The 14,596-nt window shown below is 45.0% G+C and overlaps 2 protein-coding genes across 3 annotated transcripts in view; one reads left to right on the forward strand and one right to left on the reverse strand.

The window, feature by feature from the left end:
* The window catches only part of si:ch73-95l15.5 (uncharacterized), a 50,632-nt gene extending 42,703 nt beyond the window's left edge, over positions 1–7,929 (forward strand). The window contains exons 8-9 of one of the 2 annotated variants that reach the window (XM_063047881.1): positions 5,057–5,163; positions 6,568–7,929. In XM_063047881.1, coding sequence (XP_062903951.1) covers positions 5,057–5,149 — 93 coding nt within the window. In that variant the 3' untranslated portion in view covers positions 5,150–5,163; positions 6,568–7,929. The remainder of the gene's footprint in view (positions 1–5,056; positions 5,164–6,567) is intronic. The other variant, XM_063047880.1, reaches the window with a different exon arrangement.
* Positions 1–14,596, reverse strand: part of nelfe (negative elongation factor complex member E) — a 92,066-nt gene that overhangs the window by 9,188 nt on the left and 68,282 nt on the right. The window lies entirely within an intron of this gene.

A 14,596-nucleotide genomic window follows, 5' to 3' on the forward strand; every position in this document is an offset into this window, starting at 1 on the left:
GCAGGAATAGATCTCTCAGGATTAGAAATATATAAAAGTAAATCATCAGCATAGAGTGATAATTTATGGGACTTTAATCCCCGAGTTATCCCAGTAATATTTGAAGATTCTTGAATAGCAATTGCAAGAGGTTCTAATGCAATATCAAATAATAGGGGACTAAGAGGACAGCCTTGTCGAGTACCACGAAAGAGAGGGAAAAAAGGTGAGTTTAAAGAGTTAGTACGAACCGAGGCTACAGAGGAGTGATATAACAGTTTAATCCAGGATATAAATTTCAAGCTAAAATTAAACATTTCAAGCACCTTAAATAAATAAGGCCATTCTACTCTATCAAAAGCTTTCTCGGCATCTAAAGAAATAACACACTCAGGAACATTTTGTGAGGGAGTATAAACGATATTTAACAATGTACGAATATTATAAAAAGAGTAACGACCTTTAATAAAACCCGTTTGGTCTTCCGAAATAATAGAAGGAAGTACTTTTTCTAGTCTATTTGCTAATAACTTAGAAAAAACTTTAGAATCAACATTTAATAAAGATATTGGTCTATAAGATGCACATTGAGCAGGGTCTTTATCCTTCTTTAGTATTAAAGAAATTGATGCTCTATTAAAGGATTCCGGAAGTTTACCAAGTTTCAAAGAAGCCTCAAAAACCTTATAGAGCCAAGGAATCAATAAAGAAGCAAAACATTTATAAAATTCAACAGTAAACCCATCAGGGCCAGGAGCTTTCCCCAGATTCATAGAAAAAATAACATTCTTAATCTCATCCATTGTAATGGAAGTATCTAATAAAGAAGACATATCCTGTGAAATCTGAGGGAAGTCTAACTTATCTAAAAAATCATTCATATATTTAGAATCTCGAGGAGACTCTGATTGATATAAAGAAGAATAAAAATCACAAAAGGTTTGATTAATCCCCACATGATCCAATATCAATCGATCATTTTGGTTATAAATCTGATTGATTTGAGATTTAACATAATTAGATTTCAATTGATTAGCCAGCATCTTGCCAATTTTATCACTGTGAACATAAAAATCACTTCTTGTTTTCTTTAATTGGTTTACAATCGAGGACGAGAGTAGTAAACTGTGTTCCATTTGAAGTTCAGTTCTTTGTTTGTATAGCTCCTCAGAAGGAGCCATAACATATTTCTTATCAATTTCTTTAATCTTGTCCACAATTGCCATCTCCTCCTGCTTCTGTTTCTTCCTCAAAGCAACGGAATACGAAATAATCTGACCCCGAATATAGGCTTTAAAAGTGTCCCAAAGAGTGTTAACCGAAATATCTTCTGTATAGTTAATTGTAAAAAAAAGCTCAATCTGTTCATTCATAAAATTAACAAAGTTCGAGTCCTGAAGCAACAGCGAATTAAAACGCCATTGTCTATTGTTTGGTATATTGGCCATAATTTTAATAGAAAGCTTAAGTGGAGCATGATCCGAAATGGTTATAGAATCATAATCACATTTAATCACTGAAGGAATGAGACGAGAATCAATAAAAAAATAATCAATTCTTGAATAGGAATGATGAACATGTGAAAAAAAGGAAAAATCTTTTTCCTGAGGATGCAGAAAACGCCAAATATCCGTCGACCCAGAATCAGAAAGGAAAAAATTAATCAAATTTGCAGATTTATTAGGTAAAGTCCGTAAAGGAGCCGAACGGTCCAAAGCTGGAGATAAACAGGTATTAAGATCTCCGCCCCAAATCAATAAAAACTCGTTCAAATTCGGAAACTGATCAAACAATGATTTATAAAATTCCGGACAATCCATATTAGGAGCATAAACATTAACCAAAACTACTTTTTTATTAAATAGTAAACCACTAACCAATAAAAATCTACCATTCGGATCAGAGATAATATCCTGTTGTATAAAAGTAACTGAAGAATCTATAAAAATAGAGACGCCTCGAATCTTAGCATTGGAGTTCGAATGAAATTGTTGTTCCTTCCAGAATTTGAAAAAACGTAGTCTGTCCCCCCTCCGTACATGGGTCTCTTGTAAAAATAAAATTTGTGCTTTAAGTCTCCGGAACACTTTAAAAACTTTTTTTCTTTTAATAGGATGATTAAGACCATTAGTATTCCAGGAGACAAAATTAATAATAGACTCCATAAATCCTAAAGTCAACCCACAACAAGGAGGATTGACAATAGGCGCGACCCACAAACCCGGAGAGGAAACAGAACATACAAAAGATACCGGGGAAAAGGACGCAACCAGTACTTCAATAATGTATATAGCCCAAAGAAAAACAAACTAAAGCGTGAAGCCCCTCCCACCACCCCCCACCCCAAGACCCCAAGGCAAAATCTAAAGCAGACCCGCCAGAAAGAAGCAAGCGCTAAAACTACCCCCATGACTTCCGGTATACGCTCTCTAAAAAAAAGGTATAAATATGAAAAGGATCAGCTAATTGTAAAACAGTAAAAAAATAAGTAAAAAAAAGTTAGCTCAATTAGAATACACACAGAACAGAACAAAAGCCGGAAAATATATATTAAAAAAAACCACAATAAACCTCAAACTCATGAATAGACACAGCAACAAAAAAAAATAGGATTATTAACATAAAGTGATTATAAAAAGCAAAACAGAATAAAATTTAAAAAAAAACTACAAAATTTAAGGCCGCACAGGAAATACGTAAGATGACAAAAGGGAAGTAACCACCCAGAATCCCCTGGGAAAAGAAAGAAATGACGCAGTTAAAAAAGAAAGTTTAGCAGCCATATTAAAAAATCAAAAGTAAACTTTTCTGCCCAAATAGGGCACAGAAAAGTTAAAACCAACCAATTCACAGCCTCCGATCAACGGAGAAAATTAAAAAAAAGGCAATTAAGATGTTGAAGATGAAAGTTGATCCAGATAACTCTGGGCATCCGATGGAGAATCAAAAAAACGAAGGGCTCCATCTAACATGCGAATCCTTAGACGTGCAGGGTACAGCAGCGCTGGTCTTAAATCCATCTTATAGAATTCCGACATCACGGATCTGTAACGGACCCGTTGGTCCCAGATTGGTTTACTGAAATCTTCCACGAATCGGAACTTAAGATCCGAAAAATCAATGAAACCTTTAGATCGAGCGAATCGAAACAGTCTCTCCTTGTCTTGAAAGTAATGAAAACGTAAAATAACATGCCTAGGTCTATCTGACCTAGACGAGTATGATGGGATTCTGTGAACACGATCCAGTAGCGGTGGTTGGTCAGGAAATACAGTAGGGAATGCATCTTTTAAAAGTTGAGAGAAATATTTCATGGGGTTGTTAGCTTCAACGGCTTCCCTCACGCCAATCATTCGTAAATTCTGCCGTCGCATTCTAGATTCCAAGTCAGAGTTTTTAAAAGTCAAAAAGTCAAGTTTCTTCTTCATTACATTAATTGTTTCTTCGATTTTCCCCATCTTAAGCTCACTTTGTTGCGCGAATTTTTGAAGATCAGATATAGCCGACTGATGTTCCGCAATACATGTTTGCATCTTATCAATTAAATCGGCAATTTTCTGGAAATTAGTTGAGATTTCCGCATGAATCAGGTCTTTAACAAAGCCTGCAATTTCCGTACGAATCATCTCCCTAACAGAGGTTGAAATTTCCCTCTGAATTAACTCCGATATCGCTTTCAAAGTCACCGGTGATTCAGTCGGAGGGAGATCCGTAGCTTTCGGTTTAGCCGGAGGTTTACCATCCTTGCCGTTTTTCCCGTTCTTAGACATAGCAGATCTAAGTATCATTCAATTGTCAGAGAATTCAGTTTAGTTCAAAGTATTGTAAAAATTGATGCCTTAATGGTTAATTAAAGTATAGCTGACCATAGAGAAAAAAAAAACTCAGAGGTAATGGAGCGAGTCAAGAACGCGACTTCACTCCATGAGCGCTACCGGAAGTCCCCCCCAATTTTCTATCATCCACCTAAGAGTTTCTTAAATGTCCCGAATGTATCTGCCTCTACCACCACCCTTGGAAGTGTGTTCCACAAACCAACCTCTATCTGTTTTTACCTCTGACATCCCTCCCCAATCATCTTAAAATTATGTCCCATTGCTATAAAAAAAAAAAAAAAATCTCTGGCTATCCACTTGATCCATGCCTCTCATCATCTTGTGCACCTCTTTCAAGGCACCTCTCATCCTCCGTCACTCCAAAGAGAAAAGCTCGAGCTCGCTCAACCTCTCCCCATAAGACACACTCTCAAATCCAGGCAGCACCCTGGTAAATCTCCGCAGCACCCTCTCTAAAGCTTCCACCTCCTTCCTATGATGAGGCAACCAGAACCGAACACAATATTCTGTCTGGTCTAACCAGGGTTTTATAGAGCTGCAACATTACCTCGTGACTCTTGAACTCAATCCCCCGACTAATGAAGGCCTGTACACTGTACATCTTCTTAACCATCCTATCAACTTGCATGGCAACTTCAAGAGGTCTATAGATGTCAACCCCAAGATCCTCCACTCTGCTAAGAACCCTGTATTTTACCTTTAAATTTGACCTTCCAAAGTGATTCACTTAACACTTTTCAAAGCTGAACTTCACCTACCACTTCTCAGCCCAGCCCTGCATTCTATCAACATCCCATGTAACCTATGACAACTTTCTAGAATATCCATAACTCCAGCCTCTCAGCAAACTAACTAACCCACCCTTCCACTTCCTTATCCATGCCACAAAAGAGCAGGGGTCGCAGACCAGATCCCTGTGAAACACCACTGGTCACCAACCTCTGCTTTCCTTGGGCAAGTTAACTCTGAATCCACACACCCAAGTTTCCCTGGTTTCCCATGCCTCCCAACTTTCTGAACTGGCCTATCCTGGAGCACCCGGAGAAAACCCACCCATTCCTCAGAGAGGACATACAGATGACTTTTGAATTGAACTTCAAACTCCACACCCTGAGCTGTAACACCATCGCGGTGACCGCTGAGCCACTGTAGCAGCATATACACTACATCCGCCGCTCTTCTGTCATCTTTGTTTTGTTACTTCCATAACGTGTCCCCCCCACCTCTCTCTGTCTGAGTAGGGACTGCTGGAGGATGGACGGTCCAGGGACAGGATTCTTTCCGAGATCCAGGAGAGGCTGGCGCCAAAGGTCAACGTCAAACACACCCTCTGAGGTCAAGGTCACAGGTGAGGCTAAGAGGACTCCCTCGCACGAGGACACGCCTGTGTCCTGGGTCACCTGTAGGCGGGCATCGCTAGGCACTGGGTGGAGACGGGTGGTCACTGAGTTTGGGTGGGACCACCACGCTGTTGGAGATGACTGCCAGTGGTCTCGGTTGGATGTGGAAAGCATAGGAGCAGAATTAAGCTATTTAGTCCATCAAGTCTGCTCCACCATTGCATCATGGCTGAATTATTATCCACCTCCACCGATTCTCCTGCCTTCTCCCCATAACCTTTGACGACCTAAGTAATCAAGAACCCATCAACCTCCGCTTTGAATATACTCAATGACTTGGCCTGAATGAATTCCACAGATTCACCACCCTCTGGCTACAGAAGTGGGGGGGTTGGTGTTGAATAGTTTTTGTAGGCATTGTAATTTGTGGCAGGGGTTATGTGTTGCTGTCTGGTGTTCCTTCCCCCTCCCTAATCACCCCCACTTCACACCCAAAGGTGAGCCAACTGCTGGGGCTGAAGTCACGTACACACTAGACCACCCAAGGTCCCTCCCTTGGCGGTTGTTAGACAGGCGAAGGTACCCACTCCAGTCCATAGACTGTCACACTTACTGGGGCTAGTAATAATGTTGGGTTAAGGTAACGTTAATATTTTCAATGTGTTGGCACGTGGCCAAGTGGTTAAGGCGTTGGTCTAGTGATCTGAAGGTCGTGAGTTCGAGCCCCAGCTGAGGCAATGTGTTCTGTCCTTGAGTGAGGCACTTAACTACACATTGCTCTACGACGACACTGGTGCCAAGCTGTATGGGTCCTAATGCCCCTCCCTTGGACAACATCAGTGTCGTGGAGAGGGGAGACTTGCAGCATGGGCAACTGCCGGTCTTCCATACAACGTTGCCCAGGCCTGCGCCCTGGAAACCTTTCAAGGCGCAAATCTATGGTCTCACGAGACAACAGATGCCTATTAAAAAAAAGTTTTCAATATTTTAATGTTATTTTATTTTAACCTCAGAAAAAAATCTATTTATTTTTAATACCTTGCATGTGAATATCAGCAATATTCAAAGTTTTCGACAGTTTTGACAGCTTGTTTCAGCTTTGGGGCACTGGGTGTGTGGGTCAATCTTGCTGCACGTGCAGGTCGTCATTGGGGAATCGACTTGCACCAAAGGTAGGTGGGTGAAGGGGGAGCCGTGTCTGATGGGGAAAGGGCCTTCTTGCCCCATGTGTGCTTTTTGAGCTTCTCCCATGGCTCCATCAGCGTGGATTCTCTGCGCTATCCTATCTCATATCCCCTTGGACATGCCCTTGCTGTTTGTCGAAATTCCTCATGGGGGGGTGGGGGTGGGGGAGCTAGCTCCTCCTGAATTCTGGGTTGGGGTCTAACCCTTCTCCTGATTTGTGTTCCGAGGTGGCACTGGAGGTCGGAACTGCTGAGTGACTGATGGAACTAGAAACTCGTCTGCAGTGCAGAAAGGCAGAGAGGCCACCACATCTACAGGAGCATCTGAGCAGCAGAGTGCATCATACACCACCCCTCTCTCTCCACCCCCTCCCACCCGGTATCTGCCCCCACCTCCCTTTCTTTACCCACTCCCACCCCGTCTGTCTGTCTCTCCCCTCCCTCCCAAACTCTGTATGCTGGCCCTGCGAATATTGCCCTCCTGTCTCCTGAGAGCCGTGAGACAGGGTGGGGTGTGGGGAGGGCCGGCGTGTCTGGAAATCCACCCCCCTCAGCCATGTGGTCAGGAGGGATGGGGTCTGTGTGTCTGGAGAGGGTGCACTTTGAGTTTGTAACTAATCCTGAGCAACCCAGACCCAGGTCTTATCCTGTCCACCACCCTCCCCCCTCCCCACCTTCTCTCTTTGTCTCCTATCAAGACAACTCTCACTCACTATTTGCCTGGGTGGACAATGCCAGCTTTGCAAACTGCCATCCTTCATGGATCTGACACTGGAAAGTAACCAGACTGCCATCGAATCTCCGCCTCCATCCCCCCGTGTTTCTCCGATGAGAATATCTGTGTTTGTGCGTCTGTCCTGCAGTCCTGTGCAATAACAACCTGGAAGCTGACTTGGGTGGGCAGTGCACCCTCCAAACTGATGGTGCTGGGTGGTTGTGTGGGGCGGTCACAGACACTGAGTCCACAGGGTTTGCAGACCTCTGGGTGTGGACTGACACCTGTCTGCTGGTCTCGCTTGCTCAGGGCACCGACGGGTGAATCAAATCTCAGGGAGCAACTGTCAGGTTCCAGGTATCCAGCATATTGGAAGCACACCCTCAGGAAGCCAGTGGCAGCCCACTGGGGTTTTTGGTGCATATCTCTGCACATGTTCTGTTCCTTGTTAAATATGAAATAAAGTCTATTGATGGTTTTTTGCCAAATGCACAGGTGCAGTTGGTTTATTGATGGGTTTGTTGTTGGCTTTACTTTAAAGTTTATTGCAAGGTCTATGAAAAACTTTCTTGCTGGGGGCATCACAGGCACAGGAATCTTACTTTCTTGATCTGTAGTTCTGTATCTTCCAGGTGAGAGACAATCCCTAGTGGGCAAGTCGGCGGCAGCTAGTGTTTAGAACATGGCCGTAAGGCCTAGAGACCATAAGGCATCAAGTCTGCTCCACCATTTGATCGTGGCTGATGGTGAATGAAGTTATCCACGCCGGTTCAGGGACCCAGTGATGCGGGATGCAAGGCTTCTGTGCCTCCTGCCTGATGGTAGTAGCAAGAAGAGGGCGTGGCCTGGATGGTGGGGGTCCTTGGTAATGAGTGCTGCTTTCTTGTGACAGCGCTCCATGTAACTGTACTCAATGGTGGGGAGGGCTTTGCCTGTGATGTCCACTTTCGGTTCTTGACTGCAAACCTGCAGAAGGTCGTAAACTCAGCCAGCTCCATCATGGGTTCTAGCCTCCCCAGCATCGAGGACACCTTCAAAAGACGATGCCTCAAAAAAGCAGCATCCATCATTAAGGACCCCCATTACCCAGGACATGTCCTCTTCTCATTGCTGCCATCGAGGAGGAGGAGGTACAGGAGCCTGAAGACACACACTCAGTGATTCAGGAACAGTTTTTTCCCACCGACATGAGATTTCTGAGTGGATAGTGAACCTGTGAACCTACTTTTTTTTGCACTACATATTTAGTTTAACTTTTTGTGTGTGTATATGTTATATATTTACTGTGTTTCTTCATTTGGGGTCGTGAGTGTGGAATGAGCTGTCAGCACAAGTGCATGCAAGCTTGAGTTCAATGCTTCAGAGAAGTTTGAATAGGTGCAGGGATGGTAGGGATACGGAGGGTTAAGGTCCTGGCGTGGGTTGTTGGGAATAGGCAGGGTAAATGATTTTGGCATGGACTAGATGGGCCAAATGGCCTGTTACTGTGCTGTACATCTCTATGATTCTAGGTATTGTAATGTACTGCTGCCACGTAATGACAAATGTCACATTTGGCATTAAACCTGATGCCGGTATATGCATGTTCCCTTACCAGGCTGTGATGCAGCCTGCCGGATTACTTGCCTCTGTGCATCTATGGAAGTTGGTCAAAGTTTCAGATGTGATGCAGAATCTACAGAAACAAAAGCAGCACTTATCCAACTTCAGGGAAGTGTAGCTTGCATCCCAGATTCCTCCATACATCAGCTCACCTGGTGTTCCTGGTGTATCGGTCCTGCCTCACCCTCACCGGCTTCTGGGAGAGTGCAACAGCGAAAGGACCCATGTGTCCCACCCCACGAACTGAACCCTGGGGCATATGCGGAAGGTCAGGGATGGTGGGCTCCACACACACAGGCCGGGTGCAGAGTGTTCCTGGTCAGGCGACAGGACGGTCTCGGGAAGCGGAGGTCCTGGAACGGGTGCGAGGGAAATTTACAGGATCAGTTCCAGGGTGGAGGTATTAAGATCGTCGTGGTCGTGGCTATCCCTGGAGGTCGAGGATGATGGTCTTCATTCTGTTGGTCTATTTATGGGCTCTCGAGTGGCTTATGAGTCCGATCTTGGCTTTGAAAGTTCTTCCACTTCAGGGCAGGTAGTTCCAGATGGCAGATCGAGCTTTGGTTGTTGCTGCCTCTCTTTCCATTTTCTTCTCTTTTCTTCTAATTCTGCACATCTGTTGGCTTCGAAAGTTGCTGTTCCTTCTCGGATGACGGCTTGCCAGAGTTTCCTGTCCTTGGCATTGGTTTCCCAATTGTTGATGTCGATGTTACATTTCTTCATATTGGCTTTCAAGACGTCTTTGAATCTCTTCTGTTGTCCGCCTCTTTTACGTTTGCCTTCTTTAAGCTGGGAGTAGAAGATTTGTTTCAGCAGACGTTTGTCTTTCAACGTGACTGCTCCATCTTAGTTGGTTCTTGACAACGTAGGCTTCAATGCTTGTTGTTTTTGCTTCATTTAGCACACTGACGTTGGTTCTTCTATCGTCCCAGCTGATATTTAAGATGTTTCGAAGACAGCGTTGATGGAACTTTTCAAGTGCCTCAAGGTAATTCCATCATCAGTGGTGCGACTGGTTCCAACAGCAGTTAATGAGGCTGTAAACCTTTAAACTCGATCGTCTTTAGGGCAAGGCGGAGGCGTCAACCTCAATAACAGCGAAGTTAATAATAAATGTATTTATAGCAACACACATACACTTTGCATACAGGCGATGCAGTTCAGAGTGCTTTACAACGGGATAAAACGCAAATATGAAAATAAGCGATAAAAAGACGTTAGTGAAAAGCAAGGATAAATATATAGGGTTTGAGCTGGTGTTTAAAAGTGTGCATCCATATAGTTTTAGGCATTGACTTCCACAGTTCTAGAGCGTAGTTCAAAAAAAGCTGAGCTGCCAATTATCTTTTGAGGGAGATTGTTTAAATTTAGGAAGCCGGTGGAAGGAAGCCTTGACAGCAGAGCAGAATTATAGAACAAAAGCGATCCTGTGATGTTCCCAGATCATCCAGAGCTTAAAAAACAAGTAAAATCAATTCTAAAAGACACAGGAAGCCAATGCAAAGTAGTTAGGACGGGAGTGATATGTTCCCTCATCCTGGTTTTGGTTAAAATCTAGCAGTTCTGTTCTGAACGAGTTGAAGTTTGCCAGTAGATTGAGTTAATGCCGCCCTGGAACTAATCACCGCGCAGTATCTCTGTGGCGGAACTGGTTGATCGGGTTGTAATGTGAAACCTTTAAACTTGGTCATGCTCAGGGCGAGGTAAAGGCGTCTCTCTCAGTAACAGTGCAACCGGATTATTCATGTCACCGTGCACCGAGATAGAGAAAAGCCCGGCTTGCGTACTCTTCGTACAGCCGACGTTTCGGACCGGGACATCATCTGGTTACCCTTCTCCATAGATGCTGCCTGGCCTGCTGAGTTCCTCCAGCACTTTTGGTGTGATGCTTGGATTTCCAGCTTCTGCAGATTTTCTCGGGTTCAGATCATTACCCAGTGTATTGACGCAAAACAACAACAGAATGCAGAATAGAGTAAAACCTTTGAAATCTCACGGACAAAACAACAAAATCACAGACAACAGCTGAGGGGGGAGGGGGGGGCTCACATTTCCAGTGGTGAAGACTTTTCGTCCTATTGAAGCATATAAACCGCGCCCCCCCCCACACACACACACCTTTCCCTGTCTCCTCATCAACGTCTCTGTAAACCCCTTTAGTCCCTACACCCTTCCCGTCCCTGAAATCCTCTCCAATTTCTGTAAAACCCTCCAGATCCGATACCCCTTCCCGTCTCTGTAAACCCCTCCAGACACTATACACCTCCCCGTCTCTGTAAACCCCTCCAGTCCCTACACACCTCCCCGTCTCTGTAAACCCCTCCAGTCTCTACACACCTCCCCATCTCTGTAAATCCCTCCAGTCCTTACACCCCTCCCCGTCTCTGTAAATCCCTTCAGTCCCCACACCTCCCCGTCTCTGTAAACCCCTTCAGTCCCCACACCTCCCCGTCTCTGTAAACCCCTTCAGTCCCCACATCTCCCCGTCTCTGTAAACCCCTTCAGTCCCCACACCTCCCCGTCTCTGTAAACCCCTTCAGTCCCCACACCTCCCCGTCTCTGTAAACCCCTTCAGTCCCCACACCTCCCCGTCTCTGTAAACCCCTTCAGTCCCCACACCTCCCCGTCTCTGTAAACCCCTTCAGTCCCCACACCTCCCCGTCTCTGTAAACCCCTTCAGTCCTTACACCCCTCCCCGTCTCTGTAAATCCCTTCAGTCCCCACACCTCCCCGTCTCTGTAAACCCCTTCAGTCCCCACACCTCCCCGTCTCTGTAAACCCCTTCAGTCCCCACACCTCCCCGTCTCTGTAAAGCCCTCTAGTCATAAGACATAGGAGCAGAATTAGGCCATTCAGCCCATTCAGTCTGCTCCACTATTCTATCTCATCTGATCCTGGCTCCCACTCAACTCCATACATCTGCCTTCATGCCATATCCTTTGATGCCCTGAGCAATCAGGAAATTATCAATTTCTGCTTAAATTATATCCATGGACTTGGCCTCCACCACAGCTCTCTGTGGCAGAGCATTCCACAGATTCACTACTCTCTGGCAAAAAAAACCTCTCCTTACCTTTGTTCTGAAAGGTTGCCCCTTAGTTTCGAGTCTGTGCCCTCTGGTTCAGCCCCACCACTGGAAACATTCTCTCCACACCCACCCTATCTAATCCTTTCAACATAGTAGGTTTCAATGAGATCCCCATGCACTCTTCTAAATTCCAGTGAGTACAGGTCCAAGGCTGTCAAACATTCCTCATATATTAACCTGTTCATTTCTGGAATCATCCTCATGAACCTCCTCTGGACTCTCTCCAATGACAACACAACTTTTCTGAGATATGGGGCACAAAACTGTGTTGACAATACTCCAAGTGCGGCCTGGCTAGTTTCTTATAAAGCCTCAGTATTATCTCCTTGATTTTATATTTTATTCCCCTTGAAATAAATGTCAACATTGCATTTCCCTTCTTTACCACAGACTCAGCCAGTAAATTAATTAGTCTTGCACGAGGACTTCTAAGTCCCTCTGCATCTCTGATGTTTGAATTTTCTCCCCATTTAGAGAATAGCCTGCACTATTCCTTTTGTCAAAATGCATTATCATACATTTCCTAACACTGTATTCCATCTGCCACTTATTTTGCCAAATCTTCTGATTTGTCCAAGTCCTGCTGCAATTAGATTACTTCCTCAACACTACCTACCCCTCCACCTATCTTTGTATTATCCACAAACTCTACCACAAAGCCATCAATTCCATTATCTAAATCACTGACAAACAATGTGAAAAGTAGCAGTCCCAATACTGACTCTGGAGGAACACCACTAGTCACTGGCAGACAACCAAAAACTGCCCCCTTTATTCCCACTCGCTGCCTCCTGTCTGTCAGCCATTCCCCTATCTATGTCAGCATCTTTCCAGTAATGCCAAAGAAGTAATCCTGGAAGAACTCCAACAGATTTTGTCAGGCAAGGTTTCCCTTTACAGAAGCCAAGCTGACTTTGACTTATTTTATAAACAAGAGAAAATCTGCAGTCTCCAAGTACCCTGAAACCTTGATAAAAGACTCCAACACTTTTCCAACTACTGAGGTTAGACTAACTGGGCTATAATTTCCTTTCTTTTGCTTCCTCCCTTCTTAAGGAGTGGAGTGATATTTGCAATCTTCCAGCCGGCCAGGACCATGCCAGAATCAAGTGATTCTTGAAAGATCATGACAATGCATCTGTTATCTCTTCAGCAACCTCTCCCAGAAGTCTGGGCTGTAGTCCATCTGGCCTGGGTGACCTTGATACCTTTGAGATTGCCTAAACCTTTTTCCTTTGTAATCGCAATGACACTCACTCCTGCTCCCTGACAGTCACAGATCTCTGGCACACTGCTAGTGTCTTCCATAGTGAAGACAGATGCAAAGTACCCATTAGGTTTATCTGGCATTTCTTTGTTCCCCATTACTACCTCTCCAGCATCATGTTCCAGTGGTCCAATATCAACTCTCAGCTCCCTTTTACACTTTATATAACTGAAAAACTTCCAGCAGCCTGCTTTTTATTATTGGCTAGTTTCCCCTCATATTTCATCTTTTCCCTTGTTAGAGCTTTTTAGTGGCCTTTTGTTGGATTTTAAAAGCTTTCCAATCATCCAACTTCCCACTCACTTTTGCTACCTTGTGTGCCCCTTCCTTGGGTTTTATACAGTCCTTAACTTGAATTGAATTGACTTCATTACTTACATCTTTCATATACATGAGGAGTAAACATCTTCACTTATTACAGTTGTCTACCCCTGCCATTTGAGAACAACTTCTTCTGTGGGACATATCTACCCTGTACCTTATGAACTATTCTCAGAAACTTCAGCCATCTCTGCTCTGCCATCATCCCTGCCAGTATCCCCCTCCAATCCACCTGGGCAAGCTCCTCTCTCGTGCCTCTGTAATTCCTTTTATTCCATTCTGATACTGATACATGTGACTGATGCTTCTCCCTCTCAAATTGCAGTATGAATTCAATCATATTATGATCACTTTCTCCTAAGGGTTCCTTTACTTTAAACTAATAAGATCTGGGTTATTACACAACATCCAATCTAAAATAGTCTTTCCGCTAGTGTGCTCAAGCTGCTCTAAAAAGCCATCTCCTAGACACTCAACAAATTCCCTCTTGCAAAATGAGACCAGCCTGATTTTCCCAATCCCCTTCGCATATTGAAGTTCCCCCATTACAATCGTGACATTACCCATTGAAATCTCTTTGACCCCCCCTCTGTCTCAGTAATTCCCTCTGGTATCTCCAACCCTCCCCATCTCTTTTTAACCCCCCCCCTCCACTGGCCCCATACACCCCTCTGTTTCTGTGATCCATTCTGACCCTCACACCTTTCCCCATCTCTGTAACACCTTCTGTATATCCCTCCCCATCTCAGCATCTCAGTAACCCCCTGCTGCTCTGACACCCCTCCCAGGTCCTGTGACCCTCCGGTCCTTACACCCCTCTCCATCTTCCGGCCGCTACATCCATCCCGATCTCTGTAAATCCCTCCTGCCTCAAAGCCCCTCCCAGTCTCTGTGACCCCCTCTGGCTCCTACACTCTCCCTCTTTGACCCCCCTCTGACCCCTACACCTTTCTCCGTCTCTATGACCCCCTCAGGACCCTACACCCCTCCCTGTCTGTGTGACACCCTCTGGACTCTACACCCCTCCCGATCTCTGTGACCCCCTCCATTCCCACACCCCTCCCCGTCTCTGTGACCCCCTCCATTTCCACAGCCCTCGCCGTCTTTGTGTCTCCCCCCCCCCGCCCACCCCGGTCCGCGCTGTCCTCCCCACCAGCATTTTAATTACTCACTCCATCCGCAGTCGCCCAGGCCCCAACCCCCCGTTATTTCCCCTCTGCCTCGACTCCGGCCCGGGCAATCCCCTAGCGTGCAGCCGCGTCCC

This window comes from Mobula hypostoma, chromosome 5 (assembly GCF_963921235.1).
Source record: "Mobula hypostoma chromosome 5, sMobHyp1.1, whole genome shotgun sequence".
Classification (NCBI taxonomy): domain Eukaryota; kingdom Metazoa; phylum Chordata; class Chondrichthyes; order Myliobatiformes; family Myliobatidae; genus Mobula; species Mobula hypostoma.